The 20,429-nt window shown below is 44.1% G+C and overlaps 1 protein-coding gene and 1 long non-coding RNA gene across 10 annotated transcripts in view; one reads left to right on the top strand and one right to left on the bottom strand.

Annotated features, from left to right (window-relative positions):
- The window catches only part of ECT2 (epithelial cell transforming 2), a 42,836-nt gene extending 37,997 nt beyond the window's left edge, over window positions 1-4,839 (top strand). For 8 of the 9 annotated variants that reach the window (XM_083613159.1, XM_083613157.1, XM_083613164.1 and 5 more), the window contains one exon: window positions 3,572-4,839. In XM_083613159.1, coding sequence (XP_083469285.1) covers window positions 3,572-3,661 — 90 coding nt within the window. In that variant the 3' untranslated portion in view covers window positions 3,662-4,839. Of the gene's footprint in view, window positions 1-2,320; window positions 3,042-3,571 lie in introns of those variants that run through there. The other variant, XM_083613165.1, reaches the window with a different exon arrangement.
- LOC310762476 overlaps window positions 1-20,429 on the bottom strand; it is a 531,937-nt gene that overhangs the window by 83,956 nt on the left and 427,552 nt on the right. The window lies entirely within an intron of this gene.

Here is a 20,429-nt window from a genome sequence, read left to right as displayed (position 1 = left end):
AATCTGCTCTCTTGTGACCAATTAAAGACATTTGAGAAAACAAAACGTTTCAGAAACTGAGCTACGAAGGTGCTCAGAGGTTCTGCAGCCATGAAAGAGAGAACAGTCTGAGTGCAGGAAATTCCTTTTTGGTAGATAAAAGTTGGGTTGTGGGCTAGGGTGCATAGGAAGCTGCCTTATGCTGAGTCAGGCGATTGAGCCCATCTAGCTCAGTATAGCCTACACTGACTGGCAGCAGCTCTTCAGGGTTTCAAGTGTGGTCTGTCCCAGCCCTATCTGGAGATGCCAGGGTTTGAACGTAGAGCCTTCTGCACCCTGAGCAGATTCTCAAACACTGAGCTATGGCTTTCCTTTTGGGGAATTTGGATCTTATTAAATGTCTTGTGGTTGTGTGTTCTGGCAAAAAAGGGCTTCCCAGAAAAGAAGAAAGAAAAAAAAAGTGACAAGGAGAAGTTAAAAATATTACAGCTATAAAGATTAATCAAAAGCATGGGATGGAATGACCCTCTTGAATCATATAGATAAATGTACATTTGGACTGTTAGTCCCTTTGGAGGAGTTGCGTTCAATGTTTTGTGATGGCGTCTAGCGGTCCTAGGTGAATGAAGCCAACGAAGGGTGGCTGGCCTTGTCTCCACAGCAGGGCTGCTTGCTCCTCTGATGAACTGTTCCACTAACCACAACAAGCACGGCCAAGTTTTCCTTTTCTACATCAGGCCGTAAGGGAAATAACCTTAAGAGGGTGTCCTTGCACTGTAACAGCACTTGAAATGGGAATGCTCAATATCTCTTGAAAACACAATTTGGTGCTGCCATCCTGCCAGGCAGTGTCTGCCATTCTAAACTGGATAGATGGACCTCATTCCCAGAACATACATAGTTCTCCAGCTGTTGTGAGCGGGAAATTTCTTTTCTCTGCTCCATTGCATCAAAACCCATAAAATGTCACAGTTCTCTACTTAGTTTCCCTGATCCCAACCCACTTTTACTGATATTATGAAAGCAGCTGCATGTGGTGTTGGTACCTGGGTGAGCCTCTTGGAGCAGAGGGTGCTGCAAGCCTTTGAATAGAATTTTTGCAGACTCTACTCCAAAAGATTTTTTTTGCCCAGTGGAGGAAAGGGTGTGGATGTTAGCTCTGTAGATACAGATAGGTAGCCGTGTTGGTCTGCCATAGTCAAAACAAAAATTTTTTTTTTCCTTCCAGTAGCACCTTAAAGACCAACTAAGTTAGTTCTTGGTATGAGCTTTCGTGTGCATGCACACTGTGTATCTGAAGAAGTGTGCATGCACACGAAAGCTCATACCAAGAACTAGCTCTGTAGATGTTAAGAAAAGGGGGCTATTGTTAGATGAGTAACTAGTTCTTTCCTAAAAGTGCAGGCGATTTGTTGGGCTGAACCTGTCTCTGAACTGGGAGATAAGGCTCAATACAGCCATGATGGATATGCTGGGTGGTTTTGAACATCTTCCTGTGTCATCCCTGAAATGCCAATGTTGACCAAATCATTTAATGACTCCTATCGCAGGGGTAGCATAGAGACCGATTAAGACTGACCTTTAAGCCCAGTAATCTCCAGTTCAGTCCTTGTCTCTGCAATGTGCTCACCCAATGACCTTTGCCAAACTGGTCAATTTTATTGGCTTTAGGTCCACTCATAGACACTTCACTTGTAATATTGGCATTTATTTATGATGACTGTAATGAAGTATGCAACTTATTCCACGTACTGCTAAGTATTTTCATGGAAGATGAATGAGCAAACATGGAGATAGCCACTGAAGATGAAATCTAGGCCATATCGTACCATTAAAAAAACAACTACTCTTGCAATTTAAGCACAGTGAGCGCTTTATAATTTGGATGTACTTTGATATATAAACTAGGTCTGAAGGCCTAGGTCTAGGTGGTGTCATACACCTGCGGATCTCTTCTTAGAGCCAGAACTGCTTTAGTGCCTCCCCCCTTTTCTCCCACTCTACAACACAACAGGCATCTCCCAGCAGTAGAATGTCCTTGGGTTGAAAGAGACTTTTGTTTTGGAAGGTATAAATTACTGAAATACAGAACAGAGGAATTAGTCATACAGGTGGAGCATCGTAATCTCTGAAAGGTAAATCTAGTTCAAGCACATCTTGGACTGAAGGGCTCAAAGGAAGCATTTAGCACGTTGTCCTTGGCTTGTCAGCCTAGCCAGGCTCTTCCTTAATCTAAAATAAAATGGTACGGGGAGAAGCACAATGGGAGATCGTGATAGATCTGGACTGAATGCGATGTGTGGATTAACTCTCCGTTCCCCTCTTCCCACAATGTTTTTAGATTACTCGCTGCGCTTCTACGTACAGTTTATGTGAACCAGTTAAGCACATTGTTAGTGTGCAGCGTTCCAACTCCGTTGATGGGAACTCCCCGAGCTCTAGGCCTCGGCCTCTGATAGCTGCTTCCCATGGTGTAGAAGGGAGAGTTGCTTCCAGCTCTGACAGCCTAAACACCTGTTCCCTGCCCGGTCCTTGCCCAGTCATCAGCACCACCAGAGAGGAAGTGACTGATGACCAGAGGGCCGCCTAAAGTGAGCTCTGCTACCTCCTTGTTGGGCACTTCTTGGAGGCAAAGAGACTGGCCTTAAATACAGTCTGTCTAACATTTTTCAGGTTCTGGGCCTCTCTTAAGCACTCTTTCACTTCTGTCCCAAAATTCCTTCATTTGAATTAATGGTGTTTGCATGGTCACCACTGATACTGATCTTGCTCTGGGTTTCTTTCCATGTTTTCTGGCATTTTAAGGTACATATGCTTTTTTAGAAAACAAAACTATGTGGCTATTTACTTGAGAAAAAGGTAGCTTTGACATTTGGAAGTTCTGTCCATTCCTTCAATCTCTTGCAGTGGGTGTGTAGCAGAATTACTAAGATAACCGGATATCCTAAAAGAAGTCATTTGGCTAAAGTGACCTGCAGGGCACTATTTTTGGGGGGTTAGGAGCTCCTATAAAATATATTCTTGCACCAGTTACAATACCCTTTGCCTGCTGCAAGCTGTCAGTATTTTTAAATGACTTTGAAGCTTGCCCTATACAAAAACAAAACCTTTCAGTTGTTATAGCGATTATGGATAATTGTGATTGTGATATAGTTGTAAAATGTATAGCGATCTTATAATAGTCTGAGAGGTTTTTTCTATCTTTCTTGCCCTTCTTTTAGACGCCACTTTGAAGGCACGAAAATGCAGTGAGGGCAGAACTGCTCTTGCATACGTTTAAGTAGAAAGCAATGCCTCATCTTTATTTCTCTTGAGGCTTGGCTACATTAGAAAACCTTACATGTCGAAAGGCTGAGTTGGAGAAGCTGCTGCTTAATAGAAATGCAACACACACACAACCTCTCAATAGTGTTTCTGAAGACGTATGTCCGCCTAACTTGCTGACACTTTGAAAACCTGGATTTTAAAGCGGGGAAGATCTCTCCTTCCTTGTGATCCCCTTGAATCCCCCCCTCCTTTTCCAGGCACACATTAGAAGTATTTCTTCCACGGGAGATGTATACACTTAATATTTCTTCTTTTCTTTGAACAGGGCATCCACTCTCCGTCCTTGATCAACCTGCCATCAGTGTTTGAAAAGAGGAGTCATACTTTAAGTCGGTCAACTACTCACTTAATATGACATGGACAGGAAATGGAGTTGCAACTTACAATTTTGACTGACGGAAAGTGGTCTAGCTTTTTGAAGTGACCATTTACTGACATGAACGGTGGTACTTAGTTAGCACTTAGTGGGAATTAGTAAGCGTTTTAGATAACACTAAATTAATCACCAAGAGTTGTCTGATGTGCCTACTAAACAACTGAAGAACTCAACCTTGGCTTGGAGAGAACATATTCCTTTGCACAAATCATCCTATTGGCATAATGGAAATATTCTGCTTAGTGTAAACATTGCGCAGTGACTTTATGAATAAACCAGTGTTGGACCTGCCTGCGGATATTTAGACGTTGCTCACTGATGCCCGCACTGGCTGAGGATGGCGGATTTTGCTTTAAAAATAGTGTTTGTACGTTTAGAGGCTGACGGTTCGAATTAACCATTGCATAGACCAATATCCAAAGTGAAACACTTGCTTACTGTTTAAAGTATAAATCTGTTTTTTTAAAGCCTAAATTATACTTCAAGCATGATGAAAGTGCATCGGTGGCGGTGGTTTAGTGGAAATATGCAAATGGTTGGCCCACATGTCTGTTGGTCTGATGCTCTTTAGCTGCTAGGTTTTACTGTTGCCCAACAAAATGCAAAATCACCTGAAGTGGAAGCCCCTAGAAAAATCACTGTACTAAATTGTATTTATAATTTTTGAATGGGGACCATTTTTTTTAATATAAAAAAGCTATATCTAAAACTCAAGTGTAACACTTCAATTTCTTAATATACTTAGTTTTTTGTGCACAGATTTCGTATGGAGATGAAAATGTAGATCCGATTTCAATATCTACAGCTGCTATTTTTTTATTATTCAAAGGCTTTCATATAAAAATGTTCACCTTGTTTTCTTTAGGGTTTTTTTATACAGTATTTTCTCACATCTTAAACTTTTTAAATATCAGGTTTTCAAACTATACTTCTAAACTCTCTCTGAAAATTAAGTTTCTGCATACGATAAACTTGGTTTGTTGCTGTCCATATATGGGTGTTGGAGTGGGTGGGATTTCCAATATCCCATTTTCTCTTAACCACTGACTGCTACTAATAAGTGTAACCTGTGCCACTTTTTTTTTACTACTTGTATTTTTAAAAATTATATACTGGCAGAAGCTTGTGTAAATAAATAGAGTGGTTTGTGTCGCTTATCTCTAATTTTTCATGTTTACCTCTGCAGATCCTAGCCTCCCAAGTTCATTGAATAATTTTTGCGATATCCTAGCAACACAAACAACGTGCATCCTATTCAGCTGCTTTTGAGCATTTCTTAGAGTGGAAAATTCACCAAGGACATGTCTATTACTACTTACTTTGAACAATGAAATCCTCTCCCTGTTGAATTGCTCCTTAAACTTCATTCCTTCTTCAAAGAGAGAGAAGAATGAGGGTCTGGAGACAACAGCACTGTAGAGATGACAATACACAATCTACTGGGTGGGAATGGAAAAGCTTTTGTGGCATTATGGGTGCTTGCCCAGTAATTGTGAGTGCCAAAGCTTTTCTATGTCACAATTCTAAAATGCCCAAATGTGAAGGGGTAGGGCCTTCAAAGTGCACAGAAACCAACAAAGTCCATGAGATCTTGTGATTGCCATCACCCAGCCCACTTGGACCGTGTGCTGTTTGAGGAACAGCAATTCCTGGTTAGTAGAGTGTACCCCTCTACTAGCCAACCATTCTATCCTTTAAGTACTTGCTACCACCAGACATCCTGCCAACCTAGCAGTTCGAAAGCACGTCAAAGTGCAAGTAGATAAATAGGTACCGCTCCGATGGGAAGGTAAACGGCGTTTCCATGCACTGCTCTGGTTCGCCAGAAGTGGCTTAGTCATGCTGGCCACATGACCTGGAAGCTGTACGCCGGCTCCCTCGGCTAATAAAGCGAGATGAGTGCCACAACCCCAGAGTTGGCCACGACTGGACCTAATGGTCAGGGGTCCCTTTACCTTTACTTACCACCAGACAAGGGGTTAATTATTTCCCATTATCAGTCAGCCTCCCAATTTCCCCTGGGGTCTCTCTGAAGCCTCATAATGTAGCATAGGGCAATAATAATAATAATAATAATAATAATAATAATAATAATAATTTAATTTAATTTATATCCCACCCATTTGGCTGGGTTTCCCCAGCCACTCTTGGCAGCTTCCAACAAAAGATTAAAAATACATTAAGACATCAGTCATTAAAAACAGGGCTGCCTTCAGATGTCTTCTAAAACTCAGATAGTTGTTTATTTCCTTGACATCTGATGGGAGGGTGTTCCACAGGGCGGGCGCCACTGTGGAGAAGGCCCTCTGCCTGGTTCCCTGTAACCTCACTTCTTGCTGTGAGAGAACTGCCAGAAGGCCCTCAGAGCTGGGCCGTGGCCGTTTAGGGCTTTAAAGGTCAGCACCAACACTTTGAACTGTGCTCAGAAACTTACTGGGAGCCAATGTAGGTCTTTCAGGACCGGTGTTATGTGATCTCAGCAGCTTCCAGGGTGTTAAAATATGAGGACACACCAAGATGATGAAACTTGGGAAGAGTTTACTACGATGGAAAAGACATGCAATGCATAAGCCTAAACCCAATGGCTTCAAGTTATAAGAATATTCTGACTAAACTTAAGAAAGACTTAAGAACTGTTCAACAGTGAAGCAAACTCCCTCAAAAGGTGGTGGACTCTCCTTGGAGGTTTTTAAGCAGAGATTGGGTGGCCATCTGTCATGGATACTTTAGTTGAGATCCCTGCATTGCAGGGAGTTGAGCTACAAGACCCTTGTGGAATCTGATTTTATGAAAGGAAGAAATGGAGTTAAGAGAAAGAGATGCAAAAATTACAGAAAACAAGTACATCCCTTTTGAGCAAGATAAAATAGGTTAAATCCAGGGAAAGTATGTGGTGTTTTAAACAGACCCTCATCTCACCAGATTCTTGGAGGAATCTTGCTGTCAAGTAACAGCCCCATCACAAAGATCCTCCTTGATCTAAAAAAAAATTCTAGCATGGCTACTTGTTAAAGATTCCCTTTGTCAGTCGCAGGCACCCCCCTCAGGTAACAGTCTCAGGTATGGAGCTTTTGATTTCCCCACTCTTAGACAAGAGATGTTCCATTTCTTATATCCACTACAGAGTTTCACTGCTGTAATTTTTGAGCTGGTCCAAAGCTAGTTAGCCTTGTAATCTCCAACGGACAAACCAGCAAGATCTGCAACAAACAGGAAAAGCAAGCACATCCACATATAATAAGCAACAGTCCAAACAAGCAGACCAGGAAAATGGAGTCCAAGTCCTTCACAAGCCGAAAGCCAATATTAAAAATAATGCTAACAAAAATAAAAGCTATTGCAACAACTGTGCGTTAAAACACATGAAATAAGCCTGCATAGTAATATTATTAGGTACTGTTGTTGCAATATATTGTATTTTGCACCAACTATTTCTTATCTTCTTTTCAGCTCCCATGGACTTGGTTTGTGGTTCTTGTGCAATTCTAAAATATCCTATTTAAAAACAGCATGGCTCTGGTGAAAGAATAGTACGCAAGGCAACGATAGGTTGGATAGACTGGCAGCTTTCTAAAGGCAGGAGCTGCCAAAAAGAAGAGGACCATTTGTTTCTTAGGGTGGCGCTGTGGGTAAAACCTCAGTGCCTAGGACTTGCTGATCGTAAGGTCGGCGGTTCGAATCCCCGCGGCGGGGTGAGCTCCCGTCATTCGGTCCCAGCTCCTGCCAACCTAGCAGTTCGAAAGCACCCCTAAGTGCAAGTAGATAAATAGGGACCGCTTTATAGCGGGAAGGTAATTGTTGTTTCCGTGTGCGGCGCTGGTGCTGGCTCGCCAGATGCAGCTTCGTCACGCTGGCCACGTGACCCGGAAGTGTCTTCGGACAGCACCGGCTCCCGGCCTCTTGAGCGAGATGAGCGCGCAACCCTAGAGTCGGTCACGCCTGGCCCTGTCGGGCAGGGGTACCTTTACCTTTATTTTTTTCTTGGCTCCACAAAGTGGCACAAAAGTTTTAACTTCAAGCTTTACATTCTAACAATAGGTTGTGCGGTGCTGGGAGACAAGAAACGAAGTCTTATATAGCAGTAGTTTTTTGTGGGGGTTTTAAAAAAAGAAACCTGCTAATGATGTGCAAACTGTGGCTTGTCCCACAATGAGCAGTCTTCTTAATGCTGAAATAGTTTGCCTACCCACAGTCTGGCAGTGTAACAAATTCTGCTATTAAAATTGTCGCCTTTTTAGGGTTAGGATCCCTCCTGATGAAATGGGTGAGATTTGTTGAAGGGTGGAATTAGTTACGACCTTAAAGGCAAACATCTTTCTCCCTATGTCAGCACTGTACTCTACTGTTCCAGTCACTCGGTTCTATTTAAAGTTCCTAGTGCTGTTTGAAGAGGCATATATTCTCACTGCAAGCTATTAAAGCATTTATGGACTATGATGATTAATCTGTGTTCTTTTCTGAACAGAGGTGGTGGAACAATTGTGAGAGTACCTGTTGCTTATAAGCTATCCCCAGGAGTTAAGAGAGCTGCCCTTTGCTATGTGCTAAAAGGGCTCTTACACTGCAATTTCTTTTTCCTTTTTCTTGTTTATTAAGCATTTCAGCATCTAAAGACAGAAGCAGAAAACTGAACTAGCTGGAAACAACTGGCTTGCACACCCCTTATGCATAGGGCCTTCTTGGTAGTGGCACCCTCCCTGTGGAACGCCCTTTCACCAGATGTCAAGGAAATAAACAACTATCTGACTTTTAAAAGACATCTGAAGGCAGCCCTATTTAGGGAAGTTTTTAATGTTTGATGTTTTATCGCATTATTATTATTATTATTATTATTATTATTATTATTATTATGATGTTGAGAGCCACCCAGAGTGGCTGTGAAAACCCAGTCAGATGAGTGGGGTATAAATAATAATAATAATTATCATAGTAATTATAACCAACAATCTCTCCAAAGCTCGAAATGATTCAGTTTGGCCCTACTTGGCTAGCTGGCTTTCCTTTCCTTACCCCTCCCTCTCACAAAGGCACAAATGTAACTGGGAATCACAGACATTTATTCTACACTGGCTCTCAAAACAGAGTTTTTACAAAATGTAAGACTGGAACAACCTTTGGTCTCATTCCTTCAATCCAAAATCAACAATCTCTTGCGACTGAGAAGTGCAGCGCTTATATGGAGCACTCTGGTCTCACGAGGAAAAGGCTGGGATTGTTTGTTTCATAAAATGTATATTCCGCTTGATTGTAGGGAAAACAAAGCGGCTTGCCCAAAAAAATAACACCATAGAATTATCACTAAAATAATTTTACAGCCATAATTTAAAACGTACAGAAAATGGCAACCACAATAGAACAGACTAAAACAAATTAAAACTTCTTGTTAACTCTTCCCCCTATAAAAGCAGGGGGTTGTTAGCCTTCTCTTGGCTGGGTTTTTTTACTTCCATGAGGGATGCATTTGATCGATGAAAGATAGTTCTGATACAACATACAGTTTTCATTGAAGGTATTTCCTTATGTGAAGGTTTAGGTAGTATTTCAAAGAGAACTGCACCACTGTGTTTGAGCATGACTATTACATGCATGTGATTTGGGGTGACCTGTTTTTTATTTTTATTTTTTATTTTTGCACAAAGGTTATTTGTTGCAAATTATCACATGCTTTCCCTGCTGGAGAGTGCTGCATGCAGAGGAAAAAAACCAGCTCTTGATATTCTGCTCTCTGTGTTGTGTGTGTGTGTGAGAGAAAGAGAGAGAGAGAGAGAGAGAGAGAGAGAGAGAGAGAGAGAGAGAGGTCTGTAGATCCATCCTGGTATTAGGAATCTTCCAGAGTTGGTGAAGCTTAATTTGCAAAACAGGAGGTGGCAGACCTCCAAGCTTGAGCTACTCTGTTGAGAATGTGAGATCAGTGGTTATAAACAAAATGTGCTTCTTTAATACCACTTCATTTAAATTTAGCATGCACAACACACATTGCAAGGGCTGTTTATGCTGAAGAAATATATGGAAATTGAATATTTGTTTGCTTCCATGGTGCTTTAAAGGGGTAAGTGCTAAGCAATGGATGTGTGCTCTTGTGACATGGCACACTTAGTGGTATATGAACCTCGATGACAAGCTGATGAATGAGAGTCCTCTTGTGATGGAAGAGACGCTCTTGAGTTAGAAGCGCTATTCCAGCAGAAATGGAAAATGGCTAAAAGCATGATCTGTTGTGCTTTGGTCTCCCATCAATGTCAGAGTTTGCTCGTCTGTTCACTCCTGCTTAAGCCTCCCAGCGTACAAAGCATGTGGCACTAATTTGGGGGTCAGGATCACATGCATGGGGAAAGCACTAAAAGCAGCATTTGGTACAGAATCCAGCTTTCTGAGAATCTTGACTTCAATGTTTTAAAAAGGCAAGTTTCTAGCTTGTGTGGTTGAAAGGGTATGGGCGATGCCTAGTGGAATCGTGGAAGCCAGCAAGATGACTCACTTAAGATTTCATTGTCCTCCCACTCCTAACTAGCAAAACTAAAGGATGCCAAACAAGTATTTGTTTAGATTGGGCAACCTGCATAATCATTCATTTTGCACAATCAACACACAGTGGTACCCAACTAAGTCTTACTCGGTATGGACCCACTTAAGTAAGTGGACGAAAGAAGGTTCTTGACTTCAGTGGCTGTACGCTGAGAATGACAAACATTGGATATCACCCATAATTTATTTTGGTTGTAGAATGAAGACTCCACAAGCATGAAAAGAAAGCGCCAGAGCTGTTTGCATATTCCTCGCTGACGCCTTCCAATCATACGTGAAGTGGCTTTCACTTAGATCCCTTTAGCTAAAGGATGTTTGTCCTTGAGAACAGACCAAGGGAAATACGGAGCTGCAAGTATGAAATATTGTAAATGCTACTCCAGCTACACAAAGCCAAGCAGCTTAATTTAAATCACCAGGGCTATACTTGATCCAAACAGGGCATACACTATGCTACAGATGTGTATAGGTGTTTTACTAATTTATTTCCCTTCCTGTTCAAGTTTTAATTTTGTGGTGTGGATAAGACTCTAAATTCCATAATATAATCCAGTCCTCTCTGCCCCTATTTCTCTCCCTGCGTAACCTGAGGAATTGAAGGCTAAAAGGCCCCTCCATCATTGCCCTATTCTGCTTAGTACAGAGCTGAGTCGGAAGAACCAAGGAAAGCTTACTTTTTCAGAATATTGTGGGGTGGTTTTTTTGTTCTCTTGTAAGTCCTGGCGAGCTGCTGTGTGCACTTGTCTTGTCCTTTTCCTCATCCGGAAAGCATAGCATGCTCAGCATTAACCTAGTTATAGAGTCTTCTAGACTGGAGTGGAGTGGAATATAAATCATACAGCTGGGGAGTTTTCAAAATGACGGAGCCTGCTTGCTGCTGGTTGCTGTTCGGAGTGGCGGGGAGGGGGGGGGAGAGAAAGAGAAGATACTAACTACCTCTCAGCATCAGTGTCCTTATAAATATGCAAACTCTCCCTTTCTTTGCCTAAAGAGGAAGTGATTTATTGACTATATTGGATGGGAGGCGCCTCCATTGCTTTCTGCTGCTCTGCGATGGCAAAGATAATATTTCGGTTACTTCTGCAGCGTCTCAGCCTGGGGTGAAAGTAAACATGAGCCCAATTGATTTCCAAAAGAGTCCTGGGTCCCCCACTTTTCTCTCTCCTCTGCAGTGCACTGGTGTGTGCGTGTCACAAGTGGAACAGCGAACGAATCAGGCTCCCAATTAAAAAAGTAGTGGAGGCTCACACCTTCTCAGATCAGAAGTTTCTGCTAGGCTGTGAACACTAGCAAAGCTCTATGGGTAACAGTCTAATTATTTGATTTTTTTTGTTGGTGCTGCTGTGGACTTAAAACAGTTCACAGCTATGGGAGCAATGGCTGGCAGCCTATTAAGGACATAAGACAAGCCCAGCCAGAGCAGAACAAAAGCTGATCTAGTCTGGGATCCTGTTGGGTGGCCATTCAGACGCTTCTAGGAAGCCCCCAAGCAGGACGTAAAGGCAATAGTCCTATCCTGCTGCTGTTCCCAAGAAACTGGTACCCAGGATGCTGCTGACTGCACCTGGAGGTTGCATATAGGCATCCTGACGAGTGATGGATTTGTCCTAATCCCCCTTTTAAAGCCATCTAAGCTGGTTGCTTAGAGATAATAAGGGGACAGGGAGCATCTTTGTTCCAAACGTTCCGGCTGGAGCTCTGTCCTTGCATCTGGTGTCAAGTTTGCTGAAAATGCAGAGGATAGATAGGGTTCGAGGGTTTGGGGAACAAATATCTTGTTCTCATCCTGCCCATCAAACTGATGAGAAGCTTAATCGTTAATATTTTATCTGGTGTTTTTTTTGAGAATTAATCAGCCCATGCCACATTCTGTTTATTGCATTTCTATGGCGCTGTGGGTTAAACCACTGAGCCTAGGGCTTGCCGATCAGAAGGTCAGCAGTTCGAATCCCCGCAACGGGTTGCTTGGTTCCTCTTCTGCCAACCTAGCAGTTTGAAAGCACATCAAAGTGCAAGTAGATAAATAGGTACCACTCCAGCGGGAAGGTAAACGGCGTTTCCGTGCGCTGCTCTGGTTCGCCAGAAGCGGCTTAGTCATGCTGGCCACATGACCTGGAAGCTGTACGCTGGCTCCCTCGGCTAGTAAAGCGAGATGAGTGCCGCAACCCCAGAGTCGTCTGTGACTGGACCTAACGGTCAGGGGTCCCTCTACCTTTACCTATGCCCCTTGTTAAAGCTACCTTCGCTAATATGGTGCCCTTCGTATATTCCGAACCATGTCTCCAGCCATCCCTGACCCTTGGGCCATGCTGGCTGGGGCAGAGGGCACTCTGTTGGCGAAGCCTGTTTGAAGGTGTCCGAGGAAGTTTACAACTTTAGAAACGAAAAGTATGAAAAGCATAAGAAAACAGCAAGCAGGCTTGTCACCATGTCTTTGTTTGAGTGAGGATGACATCGAGCCCTGTTTTCCTCATCCTTCCTTGAAATATCACTTTGTATGTTTTAGTATAATTGAAAATGTGTCCCTTCTCTTTGATGATGGAAAAGCTAATGTTCTGATCCCTCCATGAAGTAAAATGTCTGTAGGCCATTTTAGCTTAGGTGGCTAATATGAAATTCTGCATTGGGGTTTTTCATACTTTTTTTTTTTAAGTGAAATGATAGCGCTGTGGGCGAGAATAGAGAAAGGTATCTAATGGTGCCTCAATGGCTCGGCATGTTCCCTCATGTGCCATTTCCCCTCATGGATCTCAGCCGCATCCCCATGAAGGACAATGAAGCCTTGAACTTTCATCTACAGAATGGGACAGTTCACCCGCCAGGATTTGAGGCCGTTTCCGCAATTTAATTCATTCCCAGCGCTAGAATGGTCCTTAACAAGAACGGCATATTTTAACTTTAACTTTTTCCAGCTTTCCATTGTTAAGGAAAGCGTAGGAGTTCTTTATGAGGCGGTCAGCACCCACCCTCTGTGCAGGGACCTGCGAAGAGTTGGGAAGCCATGTTTGATAGAACGCTTCACAGAAATGGCTGGTGATGATATTCAAAACATTGCTCAGACGAAATCCAGAGCTCATTAAAAAGGGGGCATTATGCTTGGGAGGCAAGCCCAAGGCAGCCTCAGGTTTGATTAGGACTACCTTGTGCTCTAAGTGAAAACTCTTAATTTTCCAAAAGAATATGGAGCCGGCCTGATCTGTGGAAATTTAATTGGGAACGCCTGGAGAACAGGACACAAATCGTCTTTGGGAATGTCCAGAAGGCATAGTGTCTACAAGATAGATCCAGATACGTGAGTGTTTAGGAGGAAAAACTGAGACGTCAGATGGTCTTCATAATGCTTCTCCTCCTAAGTGCCTGTGGAAGCATTGATGAAGCCTGTAAGCAGTTGCCAAGGCCTGGAAATCTACTGTATATTTCACCTTATACCCTGTGATGGTAAAAATAGTAAAAAAAAGAAAACTCAATGTCGGAGCATCCCGCCCCGCACCTTGCCTTAGAGATTTCCTCACAAAACCCTGCACTTTAGTGCTCAGTCGGAGCCAACACCAATTTGGGGTTCCATGGATTGCTGTTTGCTTTGAAGGAGCTCAAAAGAGTGGGTTTTCTTGAAGAAAGCTCCAGAGCAAAAATGGAAGGAGGTTTAAATTGGGGACCGTGCCTAGAAAGAGCGGATGGAAGGTAAGTGCAGATAAGCCCCATATTCAACCAATTTCACTGGTCACTAAGGGCAGTGTTACGAAAAAGGAGCAATGCTGCTGAGTGCTCCAGATGGCTGGAAAGCCAAACAGGATGTTGATGTTTTGGGACTGTACCGTGGGAACAAGGAACAGTCTATTATGTGCACTGAGCACCGGATGTTAGCTCAGAGTGTCACATGACCCTGTACTGGAAGTACATGGGTGGAGTTATTTCTCACTCTGCAGCTGGGTATCAGAGAGTGCAGACATGTTGTTCTCTGCACTGAGGAAAGACAGAAATAAAGGCATGTAAATACATTTCTGTCTGTCTCTTTCCCCTCCCTGGGGATGGCAGGGAGTGAGGGAGGAGGAGTGGCTGTGTTCTTCTCACGTTTGAAGAAGGATCGGCCGATAAAGACCTCGCCTTGTCTTGCCGGGAGTCGCTGACGGGGGAGGCCAACAAGGAATCAAGCCGGGCACCTGGAGAGTGCCAAATGCCTCTGAATGACAAGGCTTGATATCAACATATGGTAGCAGACGCTGCTGGTTATCTGATCCATGGGAATCAGCATGAGAGGTGAGAGGTTGATGAATCGTGTGCCATCCTCTGCACCAAGGAAAGAAGATAACGTCTGCAATTGCAGCCAGAAGCTGAACAGACGGCTGGCCCCAAGAGGGGGTGTTTTCCAAGCAACGGAGCCCCAAAAAGGTATGCTGAATATCGGGCTAAAAGTGTGAATGCAGATTGATTTATTCTCTGGTTCACGAGAGCTGCGTTTGAAAAAAAAAAACAGCTCTGAGAGTAAAGGCTTGCATACCAGAAATTCTTGCGGCGAGATAAGGATGAGAGGTATGCACAGTTGCTAAGCAACGACAGTCAGGCCAGTGGAAAACTACTGACACCTGGGGCTGGCTCAGTCAGAGCCGGGAAAGCGAAAGTTGTTTTGACTTTGAGACAGCTTGGAGATTGCCTGCCTGAGAGACAGGCAGAAAGACAGCTCAAAAGGAGCTTTTGGATTTTAACTAGCTCGAGAGTGGAGAGCTGAGGCTTGGATTCAGCATGGATGCCAAGAAGGGGGGAGTGCCCCTGAGTGCCGTGGTTCAGGATGAACACAGCCGGCATGCTGCACTGGAAGTGAAGGACAGGGGGAGGGAAAGAACGGAGTTCTAATTCCCCCACTGATGTTGCTACTGGAGAGGATGCTGTAGCTTTGAACGTTGTCTGATGCTACAATTGCGGACAGACTGGGCATCTTCAGCGGAACTGCAAGAAGCCACGCCAGCCGAAAGGAGCGAAGGGCCGCTCAGCAAAGCCTGAGGCAGCAGGCAAAGGTCATACCAAGTCTTCGGTGAAACCTGCAAAGGCCCTGATGGCGAAAGGAACCACGCCAGATGTTGGACACTCTTTTGTAATCGATACGGGCTGTAATTTTCATATGTCCCCGCACAGAGGACTCTTTTCGACGTTTAAGAAGCAAAGCTTCGCTGTGGAACAAGCCAACGGTCAGAAGCTGGAAGCGACCAGGGTTGGCACTGTCTATCTTAAGAGTCTGAACTTGACAATACACAATGTTTACTTGGTTCCTGAACTGAAGTTCAATCTGCTGAGTGTTTCGCAGATTGCAAAGAAAGGACTGAGACTGTCCTATGATGATAAGAGCTGCGAGATCTTCAAAGATGGAGAGTTATATCTTTCTGCCAGACAGAAAGATGGACTGTATTTGTTGACTTTTGACCAAAGTGATTACATGGAATGTAATTCTGAGTCTAACATGATTTCTCTTGCAGGTGTGACCAAAACGAGCGCCAAGAAGGTGGCCAGGGTCGACAGAGCGTTTCAGCGGGTGTATGCTGATGTGATTGGTCCTCTAGAACCATCTAGAGGCAATGCAAGATTTTATCTTGTGTGTGTGGATCATTTCTCTAACTTTGTCTGGGTTTATGTGTTAAAGAAACCACAGGAAGCCTTGGAAAGGTTTCAAGAGTTTTGTGACAAGGTTAAAGACATGCATGATGCTAACATTGATTGTCTTTTGACAGATGAGAAGCAGATTTTTCTTTTACAGGATTTCCAGAGGTTCCTGCAGAAGAAGGGGATCAGACACAAGATTGCTGTTTCAGCGGAAGCGTGGAACAGGGGTGTTTGTGTAAAAGTGAACAAAGAATTGCAAAAGGGAATGAATGCGCAATTGCTTAGTTCACATCTGCCACATGAGTTCTGGGCGGAGTCACTCATGTCGTTTAGTTATGCGTGGGTAAGAAAGGTTTCGAAAGAGTTGGGAAGTTCTCCTTTTGAGAAACTGTTCCAGAGAAAACCTTCTGTTGCCCATTTCAAGGTTTTTGGGTCTCATGTGAGGACAGAAGCTCCAGGTGGAGTAAAGAATGCCAGAGGCATTTTTGTGGGATATGAAAAGGGTCTCTACAGAGTAATTTTGTCTGAATCTGGTCAGGTGATTCTCACAAAATTTCTAGAGAATGCTCCTGAAAAGGAGAGAGTGATAGCACACACATTTCCCACAGAGGACGATTCAGATGATGATGATGATTTCACAGAGTACAGTGGTACTGAGAGCGACAGTGATAGCTCAGAGAGCTCTGTTGTCACAGTCATTGAGAGGAAATCTCACACAATGGATAGACCTTCACAGGTGAAGGTTGAACCACTGTTTACTGTTGGAACTGGTTCTCCTAGGAGTCCTGAGACAGAACCAGTGAGCAGAGAGGATCAGCACCTCATACGCAGGTCTGTGAGAGTCACAAAGGGTGAACCACCCAAAAGGTACTCAGAAGAGTATGCTAACTTAGCTGTTGCATGTGTTGCTGTTGTACACAACCGAGGACAGGTTGGAGCTGTGTCTAAGTCAGAGACAAAGACACAACAGAGAGTTGCTAGCCAAGGTAATGCAGATGCACTCATTCCTTGGAAGCCAGACAACCAGAGAGGTACACTGGGGAAACCAGTGGCGGGTAGTTCCAAGGGTGGAACTGAAACAACAGGGGAGTGTTATGTGTATAACAACTGTTTGTTTTCTTCTCTGGATCACGCTTTGCTTGCCGCAACACGCATTGATTCTTTTGGGGGAGGTTGTTACGAAAAAGGAGCAATGCTGCTGAGTGCTCCAGATGGCTGGAAAGCCAAACAGGATGTTGATGTTTTGGGACTGTACCGTGGGAACAAGGAACAGTCTATTATGTGCACTGAGCACCGGATGTTAGCTCAGAGTGTCACATGACCCTGTACTGGAAGTACATGGGTGGAGTTATTTCTCACTCTGCAGCTGGGTATCAGAGAGTGCAGACATGTTGTTCTCTGCACTGAGGAAAGACAGAAATAAAGGCATGTAAATACATTTCTGTCTGTCTCTTTCCCCTCCCTGGGGATGGCAGGGAGTGAGGGAGGAGGAGTGGCTGTGTTCTTCTCACGTTTGAAGAAGGATCGGCCGATAAAGACCTCGCCTTGTCTTGCCGGGAGTCGCTGACGGGGGAGGCCAACAAGGAATCAAGCCGGGCACCTGGAGAGTGCCAAATGCCTCTGAATGACAAGGCTTGATATCAACAGGCAGTACAGTATGAACATCAGCCACAGCCTGATGATTATCGGCTTATGGTAACTCAGAGGCAGGCTTTCTCACTGTGGCGCCAGTGTTGTGAAAGGCTCTCCCTGCCAAAATATGAGAAGCCCCATCAGTATTGGCATGCTGCCGGGTCCTGAAGACACACCTGTTTAGGCAACCATTCCCCTAAACTGGACTTTTGGTTTTGTTCTTTTAACCTTTGAAAGCGGTTTTAATTGTTATGCTTTTTGATTCTTTGTTTCATTGCCTTAATTAGGGATGTTTTAATGCCACTGTGTGTTTTAATGGTGAATTGCTTTTATGTTTTCACATTTGTTATTATTATTAGTAGTAATACTAATACCTCGGGTTAAGTACTTAATTCGTTCCGGAGGTCCATTTTTAACCTGGAACTGTTCTTAACCTGAAGCACCACTTTAGCTAATGGGGCCTCCTGCTGCCGCCGCGCTACTGGAGCACAATTTCTGTTCTCATCCTGAAGCAAAGTTCTTAACCTGAGTTAATATTTCTGGGTTAGCGGAGTCTGTAACCTGAAGCGTCTGTATCCCGAGGTACCACTGTAGTAGTAGTATACTGTCCTGTACCCATAGATCTCAGGGTGGTTCACATCATAAAATCACAATATAAAAAACACAAAATACATAATAAAAACAAAGACAACCCAATGACCCCCCCTCCACAACACACTTTAAAAGGGCATTGGATGTCAATCAGCCAAAGGTCAGTTAAAGAGGAATGTTTCTGCCTGGCGCCTAAAGGTGTATAATGAAGGCGCCTGGCGAACTTCCTGGGGGAGAGCATTCCACAAACAGGGAGCCACTGCAGTATATAAATAAAATAATAATGACTTCCAACTTAAGTCTAACACATTAGCCAGCCATTCACGCACTTTCCAAGCTGGTTCTAGGTCCATGAGTTTTGCCATGTACTAGACGTGGGTGGCCAGTAGGAATAACAGGGGGAGGAGGGGGAGGAGGAGTGCTGTTGAGATGGCTAATTGAATTAGGAAATGGATCTCGAGAGAATTAACTGGGTAATGAAATTCAGAACTTGACTCGTAGGTCAAGAGATTGAATCCGCATCAGGTTTGTAATGATTTCCAGTCACCGCATGCTCTCGGCCTGCCGCTGAGATTGGCCAAACCGAACAAGTGAGCGTCCAGAACTGCAGGTGTCGAGACTAATGCAGGGAATGTGCCAGTAAATAGATCAATGAGAGCTGGTATCACAGTGATGAATAAAAGAGAGAACCAATATTGCAGCATCAGCAGAGGAGGCATGGGAGGGACGGGCCTGGGCGTTTCAACAAGTTCCAGGTCTTATAATTCAGGAGTTCGGAAGGGAAAGGACTACGGATCCCATCATCTCCAACCATTGGCCATGCCGATGGGCTGATGGGAGTCAGAGTCCAACAACATCTGGAGGGCCATGGGAAAACCCTCCCCTCCTTCTCTGCTGTCTCAAGACTCACGAATTATGCCCCAAACTCAGAAAGCCAGTTGCGTCTCTTGTCCCGTTGAAAGTGAGTGAGTCATGACCAAACTTGGATCCTGTTCATTTTAATGAGGCGTAAGCAGGACAAGCCTTTTCTAGCTTTGGGTGCCAGACAGTTTTTTTCTTTCATCTTTTCCTCCCACATGCGAAACATCTAATTTCAGGCCCAGGTAGATCATAACTGTGAGACACTTCGCTTAGTCACCAGGAATCAAAGACTATTTATCCAGGCACCCTCGTTTTTCTTTCTCATGCCCCTCCACGACTTGGGGAGAAACGTTCACCTTTTAGAATGGAAATAGCCACCTGCTCTTCTTATTTTTTATTTTTATCAATCTCTCTATCTTTGGCCATGTGCAAAAGCAAAGCCCTCCCTCCCCGCCAGGTTTATTCAGTTAGGTGTGTGAGGCTTATGAAAGCAGAACATGATACCAGATTTCCAACACTTGCAGTCGGGGGGGGGGGGGTTTGCCATTCAGTGTTAACCTTTTTAATATTCTGTAGGCTAATTGTCTGTCCATTCCTCCTTTCTCCCCCTCCCAGGTTAATGAGGTGGTTAAGAAGGGAGGAGAGAGAGAGAGAGGGAAGGCTCCCCGATAGCATTGCCAAGCAAACGGAAAAGGTCAGGGTAATACATTCTATTATCATCTCTCATAGGCGGCACAAAGGCGTCCCAGATTTGGCATTGCCTCGTGAAGGATTGTAACAAGAAAAAGGCTCGCTGTTAAATCTGCTCTTTGTGACAATAATTGTTGCAAAAAGAGAGAGAGAGAGAGAAAGAAATGTTAAAAAAAAGAAAAGGGGCACCTGGAAGAATGCAGACCCACCATTCTCGGTTGGTCAGAAGATTAAAAGAAGGCCGTGGCCTAGAGGAGATTGCCAGGTGCTATTCTTGAAGAACAGCAAGGGCAGATCTGCGCATTTCTGAATTTGTCCTTTGATTGTAATTACTGCATGGTGGTATTTTCATCCTCTGGGTTTCTTTTCCTTCTTTGCCTCGTGCTGTTGCCCTTAGGCAAATCATTTAACTTCTCAGTGGGTACCACTTTCCCACCACCGCCTTTATATAATTTAATCTTGCCGCACACTTGGTTTCTTCAACATTCGAGGAGGCCAGGCATTTTCCATAGGAAGCCCTCAAAAAGTTGTTTCCGTTGTCTTGAAATTTTTTTTTTGTCCTCTGGTTTATTTTTGGCGCTCTACAAAAGTATCTGGAGAGGGATCTTTGCCAGATATGGTCCCTCACTACTTTGCTTCGGAGTGTTTGTGTGAGGACTTGTTGCAAAGTAGGCCCCAATGCGGGTTCCATGCTTCGGGGAGGCCTCAGTGGGGGCTGGTTCAATAGGGTGAATGGGACTCTGCCCCCCAACCTCAGCCAGCTCCCATTGGCTCTGGCTGTCAGCTTCCACCTCAGGAGAGGCAATATCGAAGGCCCCTTACACCCTTGGCAAGGAATTGTGTTGGTGCTTCCCTG

The sequence above is a fragment of the Podarcis filfolensis genome, assembly GCF_964270895.1.
Source record: "Podarcis filfolensis genome assembly, chromosome: 5".
NCBI classification, from domain to species: domain Eukaryota; kingdom Metazoa; phylum Chordata; class Lepidosauria; order Squamata; family Lacertidae; genus Podarcis; species Podarcis filfolensis.
Note: the sequence above shows the minus strand (reverse complement) of the source record. Positions and strands in the feature narration are given on the sequence as shown.